Below are 16,536 nucleotides of genomic sequence, written 5' to 3' on the forward strand. Positions count from 1 at the left end.
GTTCAGTTGTGTGTATGCTACACAGTGTTGACATGAGCAGACTTTAAACTAAGACAGGCTTTGACTGAAGTTTGCAAGACATAGTGTGTTTTTCAGGAGATGAGGAAAAATTATTAAACAAAACAACAAATAAACACATATGATTAAGCTCCAGATTTTTGTTAATACCATGTTGCTGAGATGCGGTGTCATTCTTTTGATTGTAGTTTTGAATCCATGTTTACCACTAGGTGTCGCAATATCTCATTTTAAACGGGCTTCCATTACTCGATGACGCATTAAATGTGAGAAGGACCGAGAATAATAATCATTAATTTAATTTAATTGCGTTGTGGTAATATCATGTTGTAAATTAAACATTTAATCCAACGTAATTAAACTTGTCTAACAAAAACACACGCACATTTGTGATTCACCTTTGTGTTAAAGTCCAGTTATTTATTTATACATGAGTAAAGTTTAGACACACACACACACACACACACAAGTTCCCATAGCGTTTTCACTGTTGTCACATCGTAGAAACTGTGGTAAAGCCGTGGGATCTTACTAATATTCAGCAGCTTTTCCTCCACTCCCCGCTGGGCTGTTTCGGATTTGGCTGCACTGTGCAGAGATTTGGCCTTCAACTTTAGTGCCCAGAGCTTCCTCTGGAGTCTGAAGAGTTATGGGCCTAATAAAACTCTCCCTCTCCCTCTTTCTTCCCCCCTCACACTCTCACACACGCGCACACACACTCCAGATAATCCTGTGCTGCTGTTGATATATATTATAGCTGATGAGTAATCCTGATGTTAATGTTATTTCCGTTTCATTAACCCGTAATAAATTAAACACTGAGTGAAAATAAAGGTCCGAGACTTTCCCAACTCTCTCTCTCTCTCTCTCTCTCTCTCACACACACACACACACATTTGTTTGTATGGGACAAATGTTTGGAAAGCACAGAACACATGTCATCCACAGTGTTAGACAAAATAAATCAAATAAAGGACGCACGTGGCGATTAGTTCTTTGTTTGTTTCTTCGTAAAAAAAAAAGTTAATTATGAAATAATGCATTTTAATGTGAATTTGAAAAACACAAGACATCTGTGAGAAATAAAACTCCTCCGATTTCAGCTGATATTCGATTAAGTAAAATCTTACCTATGTTCTTTGAGCTATAGCAGTCGCTTATCGGCCTCTTGTTCCATGTGCCTCCGTTTGGAAAGGGAAACACATGGTTAAAAGACACTTGAGGGTGGACAGACCATTGATTGGACTTGGCAGTCAGTGTGTGTCGGTTTAAAAAGAAAGACACCTGCTTTAGGGCTCGCTCCCGACGACGTCCCTCAGTTAGGTCTGGATTTGCTCCTTCTGCTGCTCAATCCTCATCCATCTAACAGGGTAACTTTCATTTTTTAACTTCAGCCATTTAAAAATCAAGGCTTTTCTTCCCCCACATGTTTTTTGTGTTTATTTGCTTCTGTTCAGCCTACTTAGTAAATGCACATTTTCTTACATTTCTTTGTTTGTTTTTGCTGGCTGTGATGGTTTTAATTTACATTCTTAAAACAATCTGTTGTCAGTTATGACAAGAACTGCCCGTTGGCCTAATCCGTCTATATTAGATTTTAGATTAGAGTTTCATTTATTATTAATTTTATTTCAGAGTTGTTTTTCAATGACAGGGTGAAGGCTATTTAGCCGTTTACCTTAAATAATTTAAATAAATTTAATCTATCTATTAGTATCTAATACAGAACAAAAATACTTTGTAAAGCTGGAGGCAATAATAGAAAGCATACATCATGTCATTTTTCTCAAAATCACCACTACTCTTTCACCCATAGCATCGTTTAATCAAGTATCGAATAATTATCGACTAATTGATGTTTTTTCCTTTTAGTTCATTTGGTCCGTTTAATTAAAACACGCACAACATACTGTTAAATACAAAACACATGCATGCGCACATGACCGCCATTTTTAAAGGAGGAGGCCTGTTCTCTGTTTCCAGCGTGTTGATCAGAGGCCACGGGAGCCGTGAGTGATGCACCTGTAGGCAATGAGATATTGTTAAATGTGCCTTTAAATAATTTAATATGTGGAAAATGAAAAAAAAAAACTAAAAAAAAAACCAGTCCATAGTTTAGGTCTATTTTTTAAAGTAAATAAATAAATGTTACTCATCGGAACAAAAAGAGGAAACTACCGGAGTCCAGCCACGCGAAACAGGAAGTGTAGCAGCCCACCTGCTGCTGTAGCACAGTAAATCTAAATGTAAAAACAAAAGAGCAAACAGCATACCTGTCCCTCTATAATAACACTACAGAATACCCTCTGCATTATGACATAATTCCCCCCTAGGCCTGAAGCAGCAGGATATTCCTGGGTGGGTGCTTTACATCATGCCAACAGCAGCTGTGTTCAGGTTATAAACCAACATTATTGTCCATTTCTAAATTCTGCCTTCATTCCTGGGCATCTGATAAACATTAACTAATTAAACCAACAAACCACAAACCTGCACATGAGGGCAAAACAATTCAGATTCAGAGCTTTTGGGTGTGTGTGTGTGTGTGTCCATGAGAGAGCACCAGTTCATTTCATATTCACTTCATCTGCCTCAATAAGACATTATATTGTGTCACAGTCATCTCTACACATGCATTCACAGTCAGATGCTTTAATGCTTATAGGCTGATCAAATGCCATGTTAATACACATTATATGGTTAATATATATATTAAGAACATCAAAAACTACAAGTTCACCTTTTCATCAGGGTAGCACACAGTGGGTTATCTTTATAATGAATGAAGGCCTGAAATTGTTTGGACACATGTTTATTAGGCAATAAATGGTGAAATCCCCTTAAACACAAGGCTCTCCTTTGACAGAGCTTTGCTACAGTGTAGCTTACTGTACTTCATTTAAGATATAGCTTGAAGACTGCTGCTCCTTTAGAGTAACTGCATTGGTTGTATTTCCATCCCTATACAACTCAGCATTAACTTACACCAACTACTTACAGTATTTACATATACACAAATTAAAATTCAATGAACACTTGAAATTCTTGTCATAAGTTATGTCAGTCAGTTTAAAAGCAAATAAATGGAAAGTTTCGGCATGGAAATGGGAACATTTTAAAAACAATACTGTCACTATGCCTGGTGCTTCATAGTATTTTACATTAACTGGATACTATGTTGTCACTCCTGGTAATATTACAAAAAAAAGAGATTCAAAAAATTTGGTTGAATTAAGCTTTAAACAGTATCTACAATGTGTTGTCCCCCCCTTTATATAAAAATTCAAAGACACTTGCTTTGGAGAAATCTTATGACATGAGACATGAATGAACAGATCAATATGCATTCAAGAGTTTGAAAAACACGTCATTACGCAGACAAATAACTATCGTCTCTTATTTTACTGGGAGCGTTTTATTTGTTTTATGGTCCACTGCATGCTATGAAGGCTTAAACAGTAATATTATTGTTATTAGTGTGTGTGTGTGTGTGTGTGCTTGGGGCTGGCCATATATTGGGATTTGACATGGCCTCACTGTAAAAACATGCAACACAGCCTGTAGATTCAGTTAATTGTACTCAGAAGAGTTTGGGAAGGCTCAAGGTCAAACAGTTTTCCTCACTTTCCAGGATTCTTAGTCTCTGCTTTCATTGGGGTCTGGGGGCAAATGAGGAGATGTAAAATGAGGCTTTAACAGTATATTTACTGCGTCCCTCGGAATTGGACCTTTTCATTGATGATGTATTTACCAAGCTGTAGCAACTTGTCAAAGTTTGACGTTGGCTCTGTCACTTCAACATCACTGGAGAAAGGCACAACTTTGATGGATCATAGGACTGCCTCAAGACTCTCGGACTACCGGGACTTTGAGCCACCCCAGCACTATCCTCCTCCTTCCAAACTAGCCCTCTATCAGGCGGACCTTTCAGTCTTCTCTCCATCCACGTCCCGCTTTAAGTTGCCGACTAAGGCAGTTTATAACGAGTACCATGGATTACCATCCATCAAGGACCGCTTCCTACACAGCGGGCCAGTTAACGGCGCCGCCGGTCCTCATTTTTACGCACACGCGATAGATCCGAGGACGACGACCATTAATCCGGACTCACACCTTCTTCTTCCGGTAGGTCAAAACAGAGTCCTGCCGAAGGTTTTCGATCGTTTTCTTGTATACGCAGAGGAGGGAGTGAATCAGAGATCGGATTTTTTAAACCAACAACAGGGAGAGACCGCAACACGGACCGACTGGAGGAGCTGGCAGCGCGGGGAGTGCAGCGAGGTGAGGGCGGAGTCAGAGTCACCGCAGCCTGGCAAGGACAGCGAGAAGGATGCGCCCATGTCTGGTAGCAGTGGAGAGCACTCCAGCCATGCCCCGGGTAAGTGGTCAACTATTGACAGAATGTAGATTAGACCACAGTTTCTTGAGTTTAGGTAGGCCTACAGGTCGATTGATGGCCTGCACAGTAACATCCAGGTGCACAGCCCAGGTACAAATATGTTGTGTATTGCCTATTATTTTGCATACTGCAATCCAGAGGTTAAAGGTCATGTTAACTTGTGTCTCTCAGAACCCTGTGTGAAGAGGAAGAAGCGCTGTCCTTACTCCAAGCAGCAGATCAGGGAACTGGAAAAGGAGTTTCTATCCAACATTTACATTAACAAGGACAGATGTGTGCAGCTGTCCTGCCTTCTGCACCTGACAGATCGGTGTGTGCACTTCCTATAGTGATATTATTTTGACGTTATTGCACTGTGAAATAATGACACCAGACTGGACCCTCACATGTGCTGGGCAGCTGGCTGGGACACGGTTACACCTGGGAACACATGTAACTCTGCTCCAGTTGGGATTAGTAAATTATGGGTGGATTGTTACTCTGCTCCGATGTAATTTAAACCAAGCTCCAGGCTGCTGCACTGCAGCACATTAAATTCTGTGCATCCAACACACTGATGTCTTCATCCACTCTTTAGTAAAGAGCTATTGCAAAGGTTCTTATTTGTCTATGTTTTTGGGATAATAAACAAAATTGTGCACTCATGTTGAGCAGAAATGTACCGATATTATTCCCCTGAATGGGGGAATTGATTGATTGGCTGATACAGAATCACTGCAAACTAAAACTGAATGATCTTTATCTCGGCTAGAATATTGTAAAGAATAAAAATAAATCCTGCTTTTCTGTACTTTTACAGACAGGTGAAAATCTGGTTCCAGAACAGAAGAATGAAACAGAAGAAGCTGGACAGAGAGAGACTGCAGTACTACACAGAATATCACCAGTTCTGACATCTATCTATCTATCTATCTATCTGTCTATCTATCTATCTTACACTACTGGTTACTGCAACACTGTGGATTTCAGCTTTGGGGGACTAATAAAGGATTCTCTTATTTAGCATCTTAATTGTAGCAAAGACAATCAATTCAAACTGATATTTCATTGTAATCAAAATAAAAAAAATAGAGGAAAAAAAACAGAATCAGTGCAGTTATTTTGCCTGCATGCTTTCTTTGGTGCAGTATTTTACCAAACATTAAATCATGCGTTTCCTGCATTATTCAATCTAGATTTCAAAATATAGTGAAGAAAATAAATGGGGCATATATATACATATATATATGTGTGTGTGTGTGCATGTACAGAAATATTATTTTAAAATTATTTTTGGACTTCATATGAAGAAAAAAAAAATATATATATACATATATATAATATCTATATACAACAATAAGAGCTTTAAGATGGACTTTCATTGTACCCTAAAATGTACAAACGTGTGACATGTGACATTTGGGGTTTTATTTTTGTCAAAGAAAAAACTGAAAGTTAAGATCTCTGCATGGTGAAACAAATAGATTTTGTAAAAATGAAACAACAAACTCCTGATATGGCCCTGTTTAAATGAAGGTTTGTTGGTGCCTGAGGTCTCACATGAGGTGTTGTCATAATGTTTTATATGCTAATAAAAATAAATGTATGTCATGTGTTATCACTTTTGCTGAAAAAAAAACAGCATACCCAGAGGCACAGTTAAATTGGCTTACATTTTGGTGTTATGACACAAAATATAAACACACACACGCAAACTTACAAAAAAAAAAGGTTATTAAGCAGCTCCTTGTCAGTATAAAACCTTCCTATCCTCTCTTTTTCTTTTGCAGCCTGGGGTCCCGACTTTGAACAACACGGGACCAGACAACAGAAATACAGAATGAGTCCAAGGCTGCTAATAAACCTTGAACCGCAAACAAATCACAACACACCACATCGTCACAATCCCCATTTCCTCAGTTTGAGGACGTTTATTGGGGGGCAATAGAGACAGTCTGCTGTCTCTCCCTTTCTTTGTCATACACATTCACTCTGTCTGAGCAAGAGTGTGTGTGACGTCAAGAAAAACAAGGAGATGAAAGAGAAGGATTGTGTTTCTGGTCGGAACTAAAGGCATTAAACCTAATGACCCACAATAAACAGAGTCCTGCTGCGTCTCAGAGTTTAGATACAGAAGATAAGTAACTATTCAGAAATAATAACATTAATATTCACAGTATTTAGAAGCAATCATAATAGTATTTGCATTCAAATGGCATATGTCACAAGTGGGAACTCATACATGGAGTCTGGTGTGTAAATGGAGGGTAAATTATGTGGCTTCATCTTCATCAAAATCTCCCACTAACAGATTTCTCTCAGTGCTTAGCTTCAAACCCTGTTGGCACCTTTTCATGGCAATGCATGCATTGTGCATTTTTGGGCAACAAGACCTGCATCTACCCATCACCCCATCACTTCTTACAGTCATAACATTTATATGGCAGCCTGAGTGACTTTTACACAGCAAACACTCTACATTCTTTTACAGCAGCTTTAGCCCCGAACCACCACCACCACCCCACATCTTCATCATAACAGCAGTCACTGCCATCTAGAGGCAGCTACAACACATCTTATTCAGTTATCTATGCTGACTTCCCTCTGGCCTGAATCCTTGAGGTTCCAGCTAAATTAAATTACTCATGTGTTTCCTTGTTTTATGACTAAATCCCAGAGAAATGGCCCTGAATGGTGAAATAGACTATGCAGCCCCCCCTAGGGTTGGGAGTGCACATACACTTTTTTATTATGCTCAAAAGTTGGATCTTACGTCAAAGTCTGACCTGAGACTTATAGAAAAATATTTTAAAAGCTCTTTCCCCGAATGTTTGCACGGTGATTTACATCATCCAGCCAGCAGATGGCGCTATGAATGCACAAGAGACGGTGGTCTAACCCTGATGGGACTTGTTTTACCAAAATAACATTTTGTGTGTTGGAGCTGCGCCCCTACCCAGCAAGTCATACTCTTCAGCTGCCAATGGAAGGCTACTTTTACGCACAAACAGGGCCGCAATAACCATACATTCAAAAGCCATTAAAGACAAATGCTAATTTATAATTACTGTTCCAAAAACATAGCAGATAATCTGATAAGCACCAAAAACAAATAAGGGGTAATCTTCTGCAACATTAACAGTTTTGGACACGCTTCCATTGGTACTTATCCAACTATCGCGTAACATACAGCGTTGAGTCGAAGACACCGTTGCGCCATCCAACATCAATTTGGAAGGAGAACAATATCTTCACAGTATAAGCTGGATATATGAGCAGTTTCACTCCTCCATGAAAAGAAGAGCCAAAGCACATCTCCCACTTAATCACATCTTCATGGGAAGATAAGGGTTTTTTTATTCTTTTTTCCTGGACAAAATTTCAAAATGGCCAACCACAGATGGAGCTAGAACTTTGGTTTGACAGACGCACCAACACACACACACACACACACTTCAAACACGCTTTTAAAGGCTCTTTGCTACTTTTCATTCAGCTTGTAAAATGAGACCAGAGTTTAAGAATACTATCTATGCTACATCTGCAGCAGGCCTGCTATCACATTTCTGGACACAAAAGAATGATTTGATTTATTTCCTTTACTGGCTAAATACAGTCTAACCATGTGATCCAGAGTGTAACCAATGGGCAGCCGAGAAGAAGGTAAGGGCAGGAAAAAAAATACTACCATTTTAGGGGAGGATGTAAGCCACTATACCAGCCCATCTAACGTTTTACAGTCGCACTTAAGTGTCTTTTTATTGAAATAATAAAATAAACATGTCGCTAACGAATTATTATTCCATGATGGGTCTCCAGACCGAGGAGCCGTACGGTGCGCATTTCATCCCGGGAGGCTTGCAAGGTTCGACGTCTGGTTGCGCAAAGCCAGCCCGGGGATCGGAGGAGGAGGAGGGGACCCCCGGCTCACACATCCCGGATTTTTCACATTTTTCCAACAAACAAACAAGTTTAAATGGCTTCTCTCCTTGGACAAACACCCCTACGTCCTCCTCATCTTCTTCTCCACAGCTGCAGTCCGCGCACGGCGCCTCTCTCCCCGGCCTTTTTCATCCACATCACCTACTGAGCCACCACCACCCCTATTACGGCGCGCAGCCTCAGACCCACGCTGAACACCTCGCGTCCGTGGCGCCATCGGAGAGCAGGTTCGTTCGCTGCTGGGAGGGAGCGACCCCCACGTCGGACGCCTCTCTGTCGCAGGTTTCAGCCGGTTTCCCGGCGTGTCTCCCCGTTCAGAGTGACCTTTCCAATCCCAGCCCGAGATTTGACTCAATTAAACCCGAGAGTTCACCGCCGTCCCACGACAGCCCCGACGATTCTAGCTTCGCCAGCCCGGGTGAGGTGGTCCTCGAGCGGCTTAGTACAGTGGAGGAACTGAGCAGAAAGCCTGAGCCAAAGAAGGAGGACGAGGAGAGGAAAACACAGCAGCCTCAGCAGCAGCAGCAGCAGATTGACCCTGGTAAGGACAGAAACTTTGGAATGTTTATTAGCTTCAAGAACTGGTAACACACAGGTGTGTGTGTCTGTGTTTGTGCGAGAGAGGGGGAGATTGTGGCGTATAAGTGAGAGTGTGTGACTTTTATAGCCCTATAAATGTCTTGTAAATGGTAAAATATAAAACTTTATTGTCCATTAAAATAATTAAGTTGCTGTTGTTATTTAGCAATTTGTCACTGAGGGGAAAAAGCAGCTTGCCGTTTGCCATTTAGACGAGTAAGTGAGCATATTATTATTATTATTATTATTATTATTATTTGCTTACTTAAATTCTTAAATAAATAATATTATATAATACATTCTGAATAAACACTATAGATGTTCCAAAGAGCCAAAATAGGCCCTACTTGTTCTTTTTGTTGTTTGTGTGTCCTTTTTAGTTGTAGTCTATGGCTGCTGTACCTTACAATACAATATTTCATATCAGGCATCCCCCATACACAGTTTAATAACTCTAAAAAAAAAAAAAAAAAAAATGGGGTCGTGGCAGTTTACCAACTGTGCCTGTGTGTGTCAGACTGACATTTCCTTATTGGATAAACACATCTATATTTATAGCTGCTTGTTGTGCTTCCAAAAAAAATTAAAAATAAAAAAAAAACAAATAAAAAAAACAAAACAAAGATCCTGGAAAGCTACTTCAGAAACCATGATGTTACCCACCAAGGCTGTATATAACTTCTATGAGCGAAGCAGCAGTGCTTTTTTATGAAGTCCTGTTTGGAGCATGTGTTATTGTTTCTTTTTCTAATGAACCAAAAGTTGTAGGATCATAAAATGTGTTCCTGAGAATATTTTCTTTGATTTTTATGTCAGTCTTTGAACTCCACACACACACACACACACACACACACACACACACACACACACACACACACACACACACACACACACACACACACACCAACCAGATGAAGGTAAATCTGTGTTTTTGTGTCCCTCCTTCTGCAGAAAACCCCTCAGCTAGTTGGATCCATGCTAAATCCACCAGAAAAAAGAGGTGTCCTTACACCAAACACCAGACCCTGGAGCTGGAGAAGGAGTTCCTCTATAACATGTACTTGACCAGGGATCGTCGTCTGGAGGTGGCAGGACTTTTAAATCTGACAGAGAGACAGGTCAAAATCTGGTTCCAGAACAGACGGATGAAGATGAAGAAGCTGATGATCCGGGAGAGGAGGAGTATCAATGAATGATTTGGAGATGAGGAGGCGGTGAGGGTAAAAGGGAACACAGTGGTCTAAGATGCCTGTGATGAAGACCTGTTACCAAGCAGTGGACTGCAGAGCTAACATGGCTGCCCTGGACAAACTGCAGTGCTAAAACTCTACAGGGGAGACCAGGATGTGTTGTAACACGCTGTTATTGTTCTTCTGCCCTTTTCATCCTATGAACACTGTGCATGTTTCAAAACCAAGACAAGACAAGCTGCAACCACGGGGTTGTTGTAAATATTAACATTTACAGGGAGATCAGAAACACACCAGCCTATATCAAAGAACACATCTGTTTCAGTAAAGCTGCACACCTCCTATGTCCAACACTAGACATGCCTGGCACATACTTGACTTCACATAAACTGCCTGTGCTTTCAGCCACAAACTGAGTCGTGTTTTATGATTTAAAACTGCCTTCTATGTGCCAGACGAGACTGCAAGCCAACTATCAAAGATAAATGCCAGCAGAGAACGTATGACTGAGTACCTGTCTGTCTGATATGGCTTGAAAAATACTTGTAGGGAATAAAAATGAAATATACCTGGGAAAAAGACACAGAAACAAGGCAGACTAATGATAAACTAAAGGCCTAAAAGAGACAAGAGTCGTAAACAGGCACATGTACTTGAAATAGGTGTTAGACACAGACCATATTGTGTGTGTGTGTGTTGTTGTTCAGCCTCAGTCCTTCTGTCAATAGTGCAAAACAAAAACAGAAAATCTACTTCAGACCGTCCCTTCAAACTTTAATGTACAGATTGATCTCATTAGAAACGAAGCTACTGCAGGTTTCTCTCTGCTTTCTGCACACATACAACATAATGATGCTGCAAATCTCATGGTCATGCCTAAGAAGCTCAAATATCCATCTACATACAGCAAATAAACAGTGTCACATTGTGAGGTTTATGAAACAATATCTTTAAAGTAAACAAAAACAAGCAAAAAAAATGCATTTAAGACCTGCAGGAAAGGCCTGAATGCACCACATGTGCTTTCCAGTCTAATATGTGTTACAACCAGGACCTGGTCTCCCTTAAAAAATAATCCAGAAAGGACTTTCAAGCTTTTTGTTTTCTTTCTTTCTTTCTTTCTTTTTTTGTGTTTCTTTTTTGTTGTTGTTTAGAAACTCTGCATGTAGCCTCATGGGCGTATTTGTTGTTGTCGTTGTCGTCATTGTTATGTATATATCTATGGTTAATGTAGGTCAAATATGCAGATATGGTCATGTCTGTATTCCTTCACACACACACACACACACACACACACACACACCAGTCATGGCTAAGCTATGGCGTGACAGCAGTCTGTGGGTTACTTTTCTGTCGCACTGTTACCTCCTTGTATAAGAAGTTACACTTTATAAGGATTAAATACAAAATCAACGCACAACTTGTGTACGTTTTAGACGCAACATAACAAAATGTGTTATACAAATATTCAGAATGTTTTTTTTTCCAGGATAAAATGGATTTAAAAGCAACACATTCTCTCTGGGAGAAAAGGAAAAGCCACAGGCTATGTTAGCCTACAGCGGCGGGTCTGTGCTGTGATTGAACTGGAGTCAAATTGTAATTAAACTTCATCCTTTCATTTTAGGCTAAATATGCTGCTCATGGCATTTTTTTAAAATAAAATAAAAAATGGAATATAACATCATTGGTAATAATCCGCCTGCTGTGTTGGTTTTCTTGTCATTTCAGTAAATCTCGTCGATTTTACGCACGGGATTACGCCACTTTTTAGGCCTTTCATTTGATGGTATTAAATAGCCTGGATACAATTACGCACGACATAAGACAACATTAATATCAAATATAATAGGTTGATTTTAAATATTTTATTTTGACCAAACATTACTATGAAACCCAAGTGTATTGCTATAGTATAAAGCAACAGGACACACAGTGATGGTCACTTATGATAATAACGACGCTTTTTATTCCTATTATCTAATGTTTGTCAATATGATGTCGTGAATAATATTTATTTCATTTGTTTGCCAAAACACGATTTGTTCAGTTTTTGTGATTAAATTCCAACGTCAAGGTGTTTCACCGCTCCTGTGTACATCACCAGCCCTCAGAGACATTTCTGCCTCCTTGTTTTGTCAAAGTCAGCGCATCGCCTCATAGTTCCCTTCATTTATTGCGGCCATATAATCTTCTCTCTGCGCTCATCCTACTGCAGGGTCATAAAGCAACAGCATGCATTTGGAGAATAAACGTGACTTTCCCCCCCAACTCAAGACGGACACACACACACACACACAGGGAGACACACACTGAAATAGAAGTGCCATAAAGTAATTTAGGCCAGACAGTCATCTGACTATATGGTTTTATTGGACGCTCCTTTCCTGCCTTAGAGCCCTAACTGTCCTTCTAAACGTTAATGTCATTGTCTGCAGATGGGGCCAGACAGCTTCAGTCACATTTTGACACAAAAAAACAGGAAATTACATTATATGGGGGATTAAAAGCCGTGTGTGCCTGAGAAGCATGTAAGTGTGGATTTCACTCACTTTATTTTAGACAGCACAATTTCACTGTACAGCTAGAAACGGACCAACAAACCTAATGCCACCAGCTAGAAGGAAATTCTCCTTCTCAACCTCTAAATAATCCAAATGGGTATGTTGGATACACACACAGTAAGACGCGTAAAGGCTTCACTTTCCTATTTTCTGTTTACTGATTTATTTATTTAGACTGTTAAGATTAATTTGTTAACGCACAAGAAAAACAAAATGGGGCTTTTAGCCTATTTCTTTTGTTTTTTCTCTTTTTATCAGAATATCTGAGCTAAACTGAAATGAGCAAATTCCGAACGCGCAGATAAATGGACCCCGTACCTTTGGAAATTCTAAAAAATTAGATCTATGCTTGTATCACCGATTTATGTGTAAACGGGCGCATTAATAAATTCACAAAAATCCAATTTCAGGGAAAAAAAGAACATTTGATGTTCACTCTGCCAAAAAGTGTGTGATGTTGCCAAAATGTAAACTCAGTCAGGAAGTATTGTTCATGTTAATAACACATTTATACTCTTTCGTATACAATCACTCTCAGGCTAAGGTAAAATCACTAGGACCGTACAGTAACATGTTAAAGGCCTAATAATAGGTTACAGGCGAAATGATTGAAAATGCAATGTTCAGTATACAATATCATCTTTAGTCAACATTTGAGTAAGTTCTCCTGTAACGGCAGTGCAAGACAGTCTGATGTCAAACATCTTCTGTTTTTAATCTGAAGGTAAACCGTCGTTACAAAGAGACAGCATTGTTTAACATGGTATAGCCAATATGAGATAAAATAAATACATAGAATAGAAATAGGTTTGATCGTCAAAATGGGCCCTGATATCTCAGAGAACCCTCTGTGTTTGGATTTGGAGATTTTAACAGATTATAAACACTAACAAACATAAAAGCACACCAAAAAAGAGCAGGTTACTCAAAGTGTAGTTACAGACTGTGTCCGCAAGGTGGAAGTGTTGAGCTGCACACGGTGTCACTGTGGTTCTATGACGTAATGGTCAGCATTTTGGACTGTGAATGCATCCATCTGACTTCAGATCACAGTAGAACCTGAACCTGTCATTCACCAGCTAAAAACAGGGAGTGATAACTGACTCACCATTAATTCAGATTTACACAAAGTTTGTGTTTTAAGCTGTGAAGTCCATATTGAAAACTGCTGTATACTAAGCAACAAAGATTTAGAAGTTTAGCCTTTACCTGAAGATTTTACAAAAATGTTTTGGTTTCCTGAACCAATAATAAAAATAATACGTGTATCTCTTTTTTTCAGTCATCACTTAAAAACTCGCTTCATTTGTAAATATTGGAAACAAATTCCGCAGTCAGCAGGGCGTGTGATGCTACTTCCGTTTTATGTTTTCAAAATAAAACAGTCTGAAGTCTCTGTCTCGGCCTGCGTTACATTTTTTAAAATGTATTTTTATTTTTAATACTTTAATAATCCCAGAAGGGAAATTGCTTAAGGCTGCTGCCAAGCCAGCAACCTGAGAAGAAAAAACATTAAGGGCTCCAATTTAATTTCTTAACCCCTTCTTTCTCATCTTTTATCTCAGCTTTGTCAGGCTCTACCTCTAAGAGAAAAGGAAGTCCTAACAAAATTAGAAAAGAGAACATCTGTAGTAAAATGTATGAATACTCATGTTATTTAAAGCCACTAATATAGTACAAGTATAACAATAGTAATAATGCTAACAGCATTTTTACACATACACAGTGGGTTAACCGAGGACAGGGTTACAGAGGTTTGTATTTGGCCGCTTCAGGATAAGAGAAAGCATGTTTTTTTTATCACATTCTTTCCAATCTTCAAAGGCTCTATTTATTTCCATTCAAATTAAAATTTAACAATAACTAAATTGTTTTATAACCCGAAATGAAATGGGGTCAAATATCACAAAATGGTGAATGTAATCTTCTCCAGTGTGTGTAATCTTAACACAATGTAATACACAATATATTCATTTTTTTAGCAACCACACCGAGTTTGTCTAAATCAAAGCCGAATCAATGCTCTCTAAATATTTCAAGTTTTTTTTCACTAAATTATTTGTTGTTTTCATTAAAACAATCATGTAAATACAGGTTCAATAAGTGACAGCACAACAACACAAACACAACAACACTGTTCGTGTTTACTGCTATAACTGGGCGTTTGAAAAAAATGAAAATAAAGGCTTTAATAATTCGCAAAAAACAAACATACCAAGAACTATCACTCTCAAGCACACGCAGCAGTGTTCCCACTGGAAAACACGAATATTCATCCTGCTGCATTTTCGGGAAAAATAGTGGAAATAGTATTGTGTATGAACATTTCGTGACAATATTCATATTAACCCAGTTGATGAACAACAGAACAAACGTAGAACAAACCCTCTGGTCCTTCACTCCCTGAAAAATACAGACAACAAAAAGCAGACGCCCAGGCCTCTGTGCTGTGGAAATGATTCACAAAAAATCCTGATATTCAGGTTTTTAATATTTCTGTTTTACTCTAAAGGGGAACGATGATCCAGACTTTTATTCAGACAGGCCCTTAGAGAAGTCTGATTATAAGTCTTGTCCTCAAGGAAACTCCTTTATTTGCTGAGATGTGTCTTTTGTGAGTCTCGTTACTTCAGATAGAGGGAGCTGCAGATTTTGGTAACGCCACCAATATTAGAGATTTATGTAGGCCTATTTATTAGATGCATTACAGCAAATCTCTGACTTCAGCGCTCCTCATCCGTGGCGTAAATAAACGGAATAATCATCAAAACACACGAAAGTAAAAGTTCACGCTGTAGGTGTGTGTTCGTGTTTATTTTGTGTGCAGCTGATACACATTTCCTTTGTTTTCTGTCTGCACAACTCTCTCTCTCTCTCTCTGTCACACACACACACACACACACACACACAGGTCATAAAAAGGTTTAACGAGCCGACACTGGCCGCCATTGGCCGCTCACGGTCATGTGTGCGCGTGCGGCGCGTTCCCCTTCCGGGCAGCATTACCCCGCGCGCTCTCGCTTTCACAGAACTCCTCTGCACCCGCGCGCCTCCATGAACGGTAAACACAATTCTGTCGTTTTTCTCCCTCCGTATATCTGCTGTTTGGCTAATGTATTCATTAAATATTATCATATTTAATTCGTTTAAAAATGTTACTACAAACATTAGAGAAACGCATGCAGGCGTGTTTTCGCATGTTTAACTGCTTTGTCTTTTAAACTTCGAGCAAATGACGTATGATGTGTGTTTTATTGTTTTCTGTTTCTGTTGATCTCAGACTGCTGCAGAGGAACATGGAGTCCAACAAACCTCACACCAGGTACACACACTCAAGTGCAATATAACAACTATAACAAGGAGTAAACACTGCTCCACTTGTTGCTTGAATCAATAGCTGTGCTTAATATCTATAGATAGGTTTACTGTACTAGAGTTTCATTTGAAGATGCATTCTTCTTTTCGTTCTTTTCCATTGCTGCATCATTCTGCATGTCTGCATGAATGCATCAGGCCGTGAGGTTTTCTTAAAAGAGTTCCTGATTTGTCAAAACCCATCATTATGTTTGTATGATTGATTAATCAAGCAGAAAACTTGGTAAGCTACATGTTTGTATTTCTGTTAATGAAGATAAAATGCTTTGTTGTGGTAAAAAAAAAACAACAACAAAAAAACATAATGCATTCATATGTATACGGCTGAACTGGCTGCATGGATGCATTCATGGTTGCATGATACTACACAGGAACTGCTTCCTCAAGTGCAGCCCTGAGTCTTCAGCATTCCTCTATAAGCTCATAAGGACACATCTAAACAATATGTATGTACATTTGGCTTTTGTTAAAATATATAAATTTGTAGCTG

The 16,536-nt window shown here is 39.2% G+C and overlaps 2 protein-coding genes across 2 annotated transcripts; both read left to right on the top strand.

Moving 5' to 3' along the window:
* The first annotated feature begins 3,759 nt into the window (after positions 1-3,759).
* LOC114447630 (homeobox protein Hox-D11b-like) lies at positions 3,760-5,310 on the top strand. The gene is made up of 3 exons (XM_028424018.1): positions 3,760-4,396; positions 4,589-4,727; positions 5,217-5,310. The coding sequence occupies exons 1-3, from the start codon at positions 3,760-3,762 to the stop codon at positions 5,308-5,310; spliced, it is 870 nt and encodes a 289-aa protein (XP_028279819.1).
* Positions 5,311-8,176: 2,866 nt separating this feature from the next.
* Positions 8,177-10,113, top strand: LOC114447468 (homeobox protein Hox-D9b-like). The gene is made up of 2 exons (XM_028423748.1): positions 8,177-8,879; positions 9,869-10,113. Exons 1-2 carry the CDS (start codon positions 8,177-8,179, stop codon positions 10,111-10,113), a joined length of 948 nt encoding a protein of 315 aa, XP_028279549.1.
* The last annotated feature ends 6,423 nt before the right edge of the window (positions 10,114-16,536 follow it).

This window comes from Parambassis ranga, chromosome 15, assembly GCF_900634625.1.
Source record: "Parambassis ranga chromosome 15, fParRan2.1, whole genome shotgun sequence".
In the NCBI taxonomy this organism is placed as follows: Eukaryota; Metazoa; Chordata; class Actinopteri; family Ambassidae; genus Parambassis; species Parambassis ranga.

Excerpts from the sequence above, each read along its gene's own strand:
- LOC114447630 (XM_028424018.1), top strand. The coding sequence starts at position 3,760 with ATGTATTTACCAAGCTGTAGCAACTTGTCAAAGTTTGACGTTGGCTCT. Across the intron at positions 4,397-4,588 it reads GCACTCCAGCCATGCCCCGG|AACCCTGTGTGAAGAGGAAG; the intron begins GTAAGTGGTCAA and ends TGTGTCTCTCAG. Across the intron at positions 4,728-5,216 it reads CTTCTGCACCTGACAGATCG|ACAGGTGAAAATCTGGTTCC; the intron begins GTGTGTGCACTT and ends GTACTTTTACAG.
- LOC114447468 (XM_028423748.1), top strand. The coding sequence starts at position 8,177 with ATGTCGCTAACGAATTATTATTCCATGATGGGTCTCCAGACCGAGGAG. Across the intron at positions 8,880-9,868 it reads GCAGCAGCAGATTGACCCTG|AAAACCCCTCAGCTAGTTGG; the intron begins GTAAGGACAGAA and ends CTCCTTCTGCAG.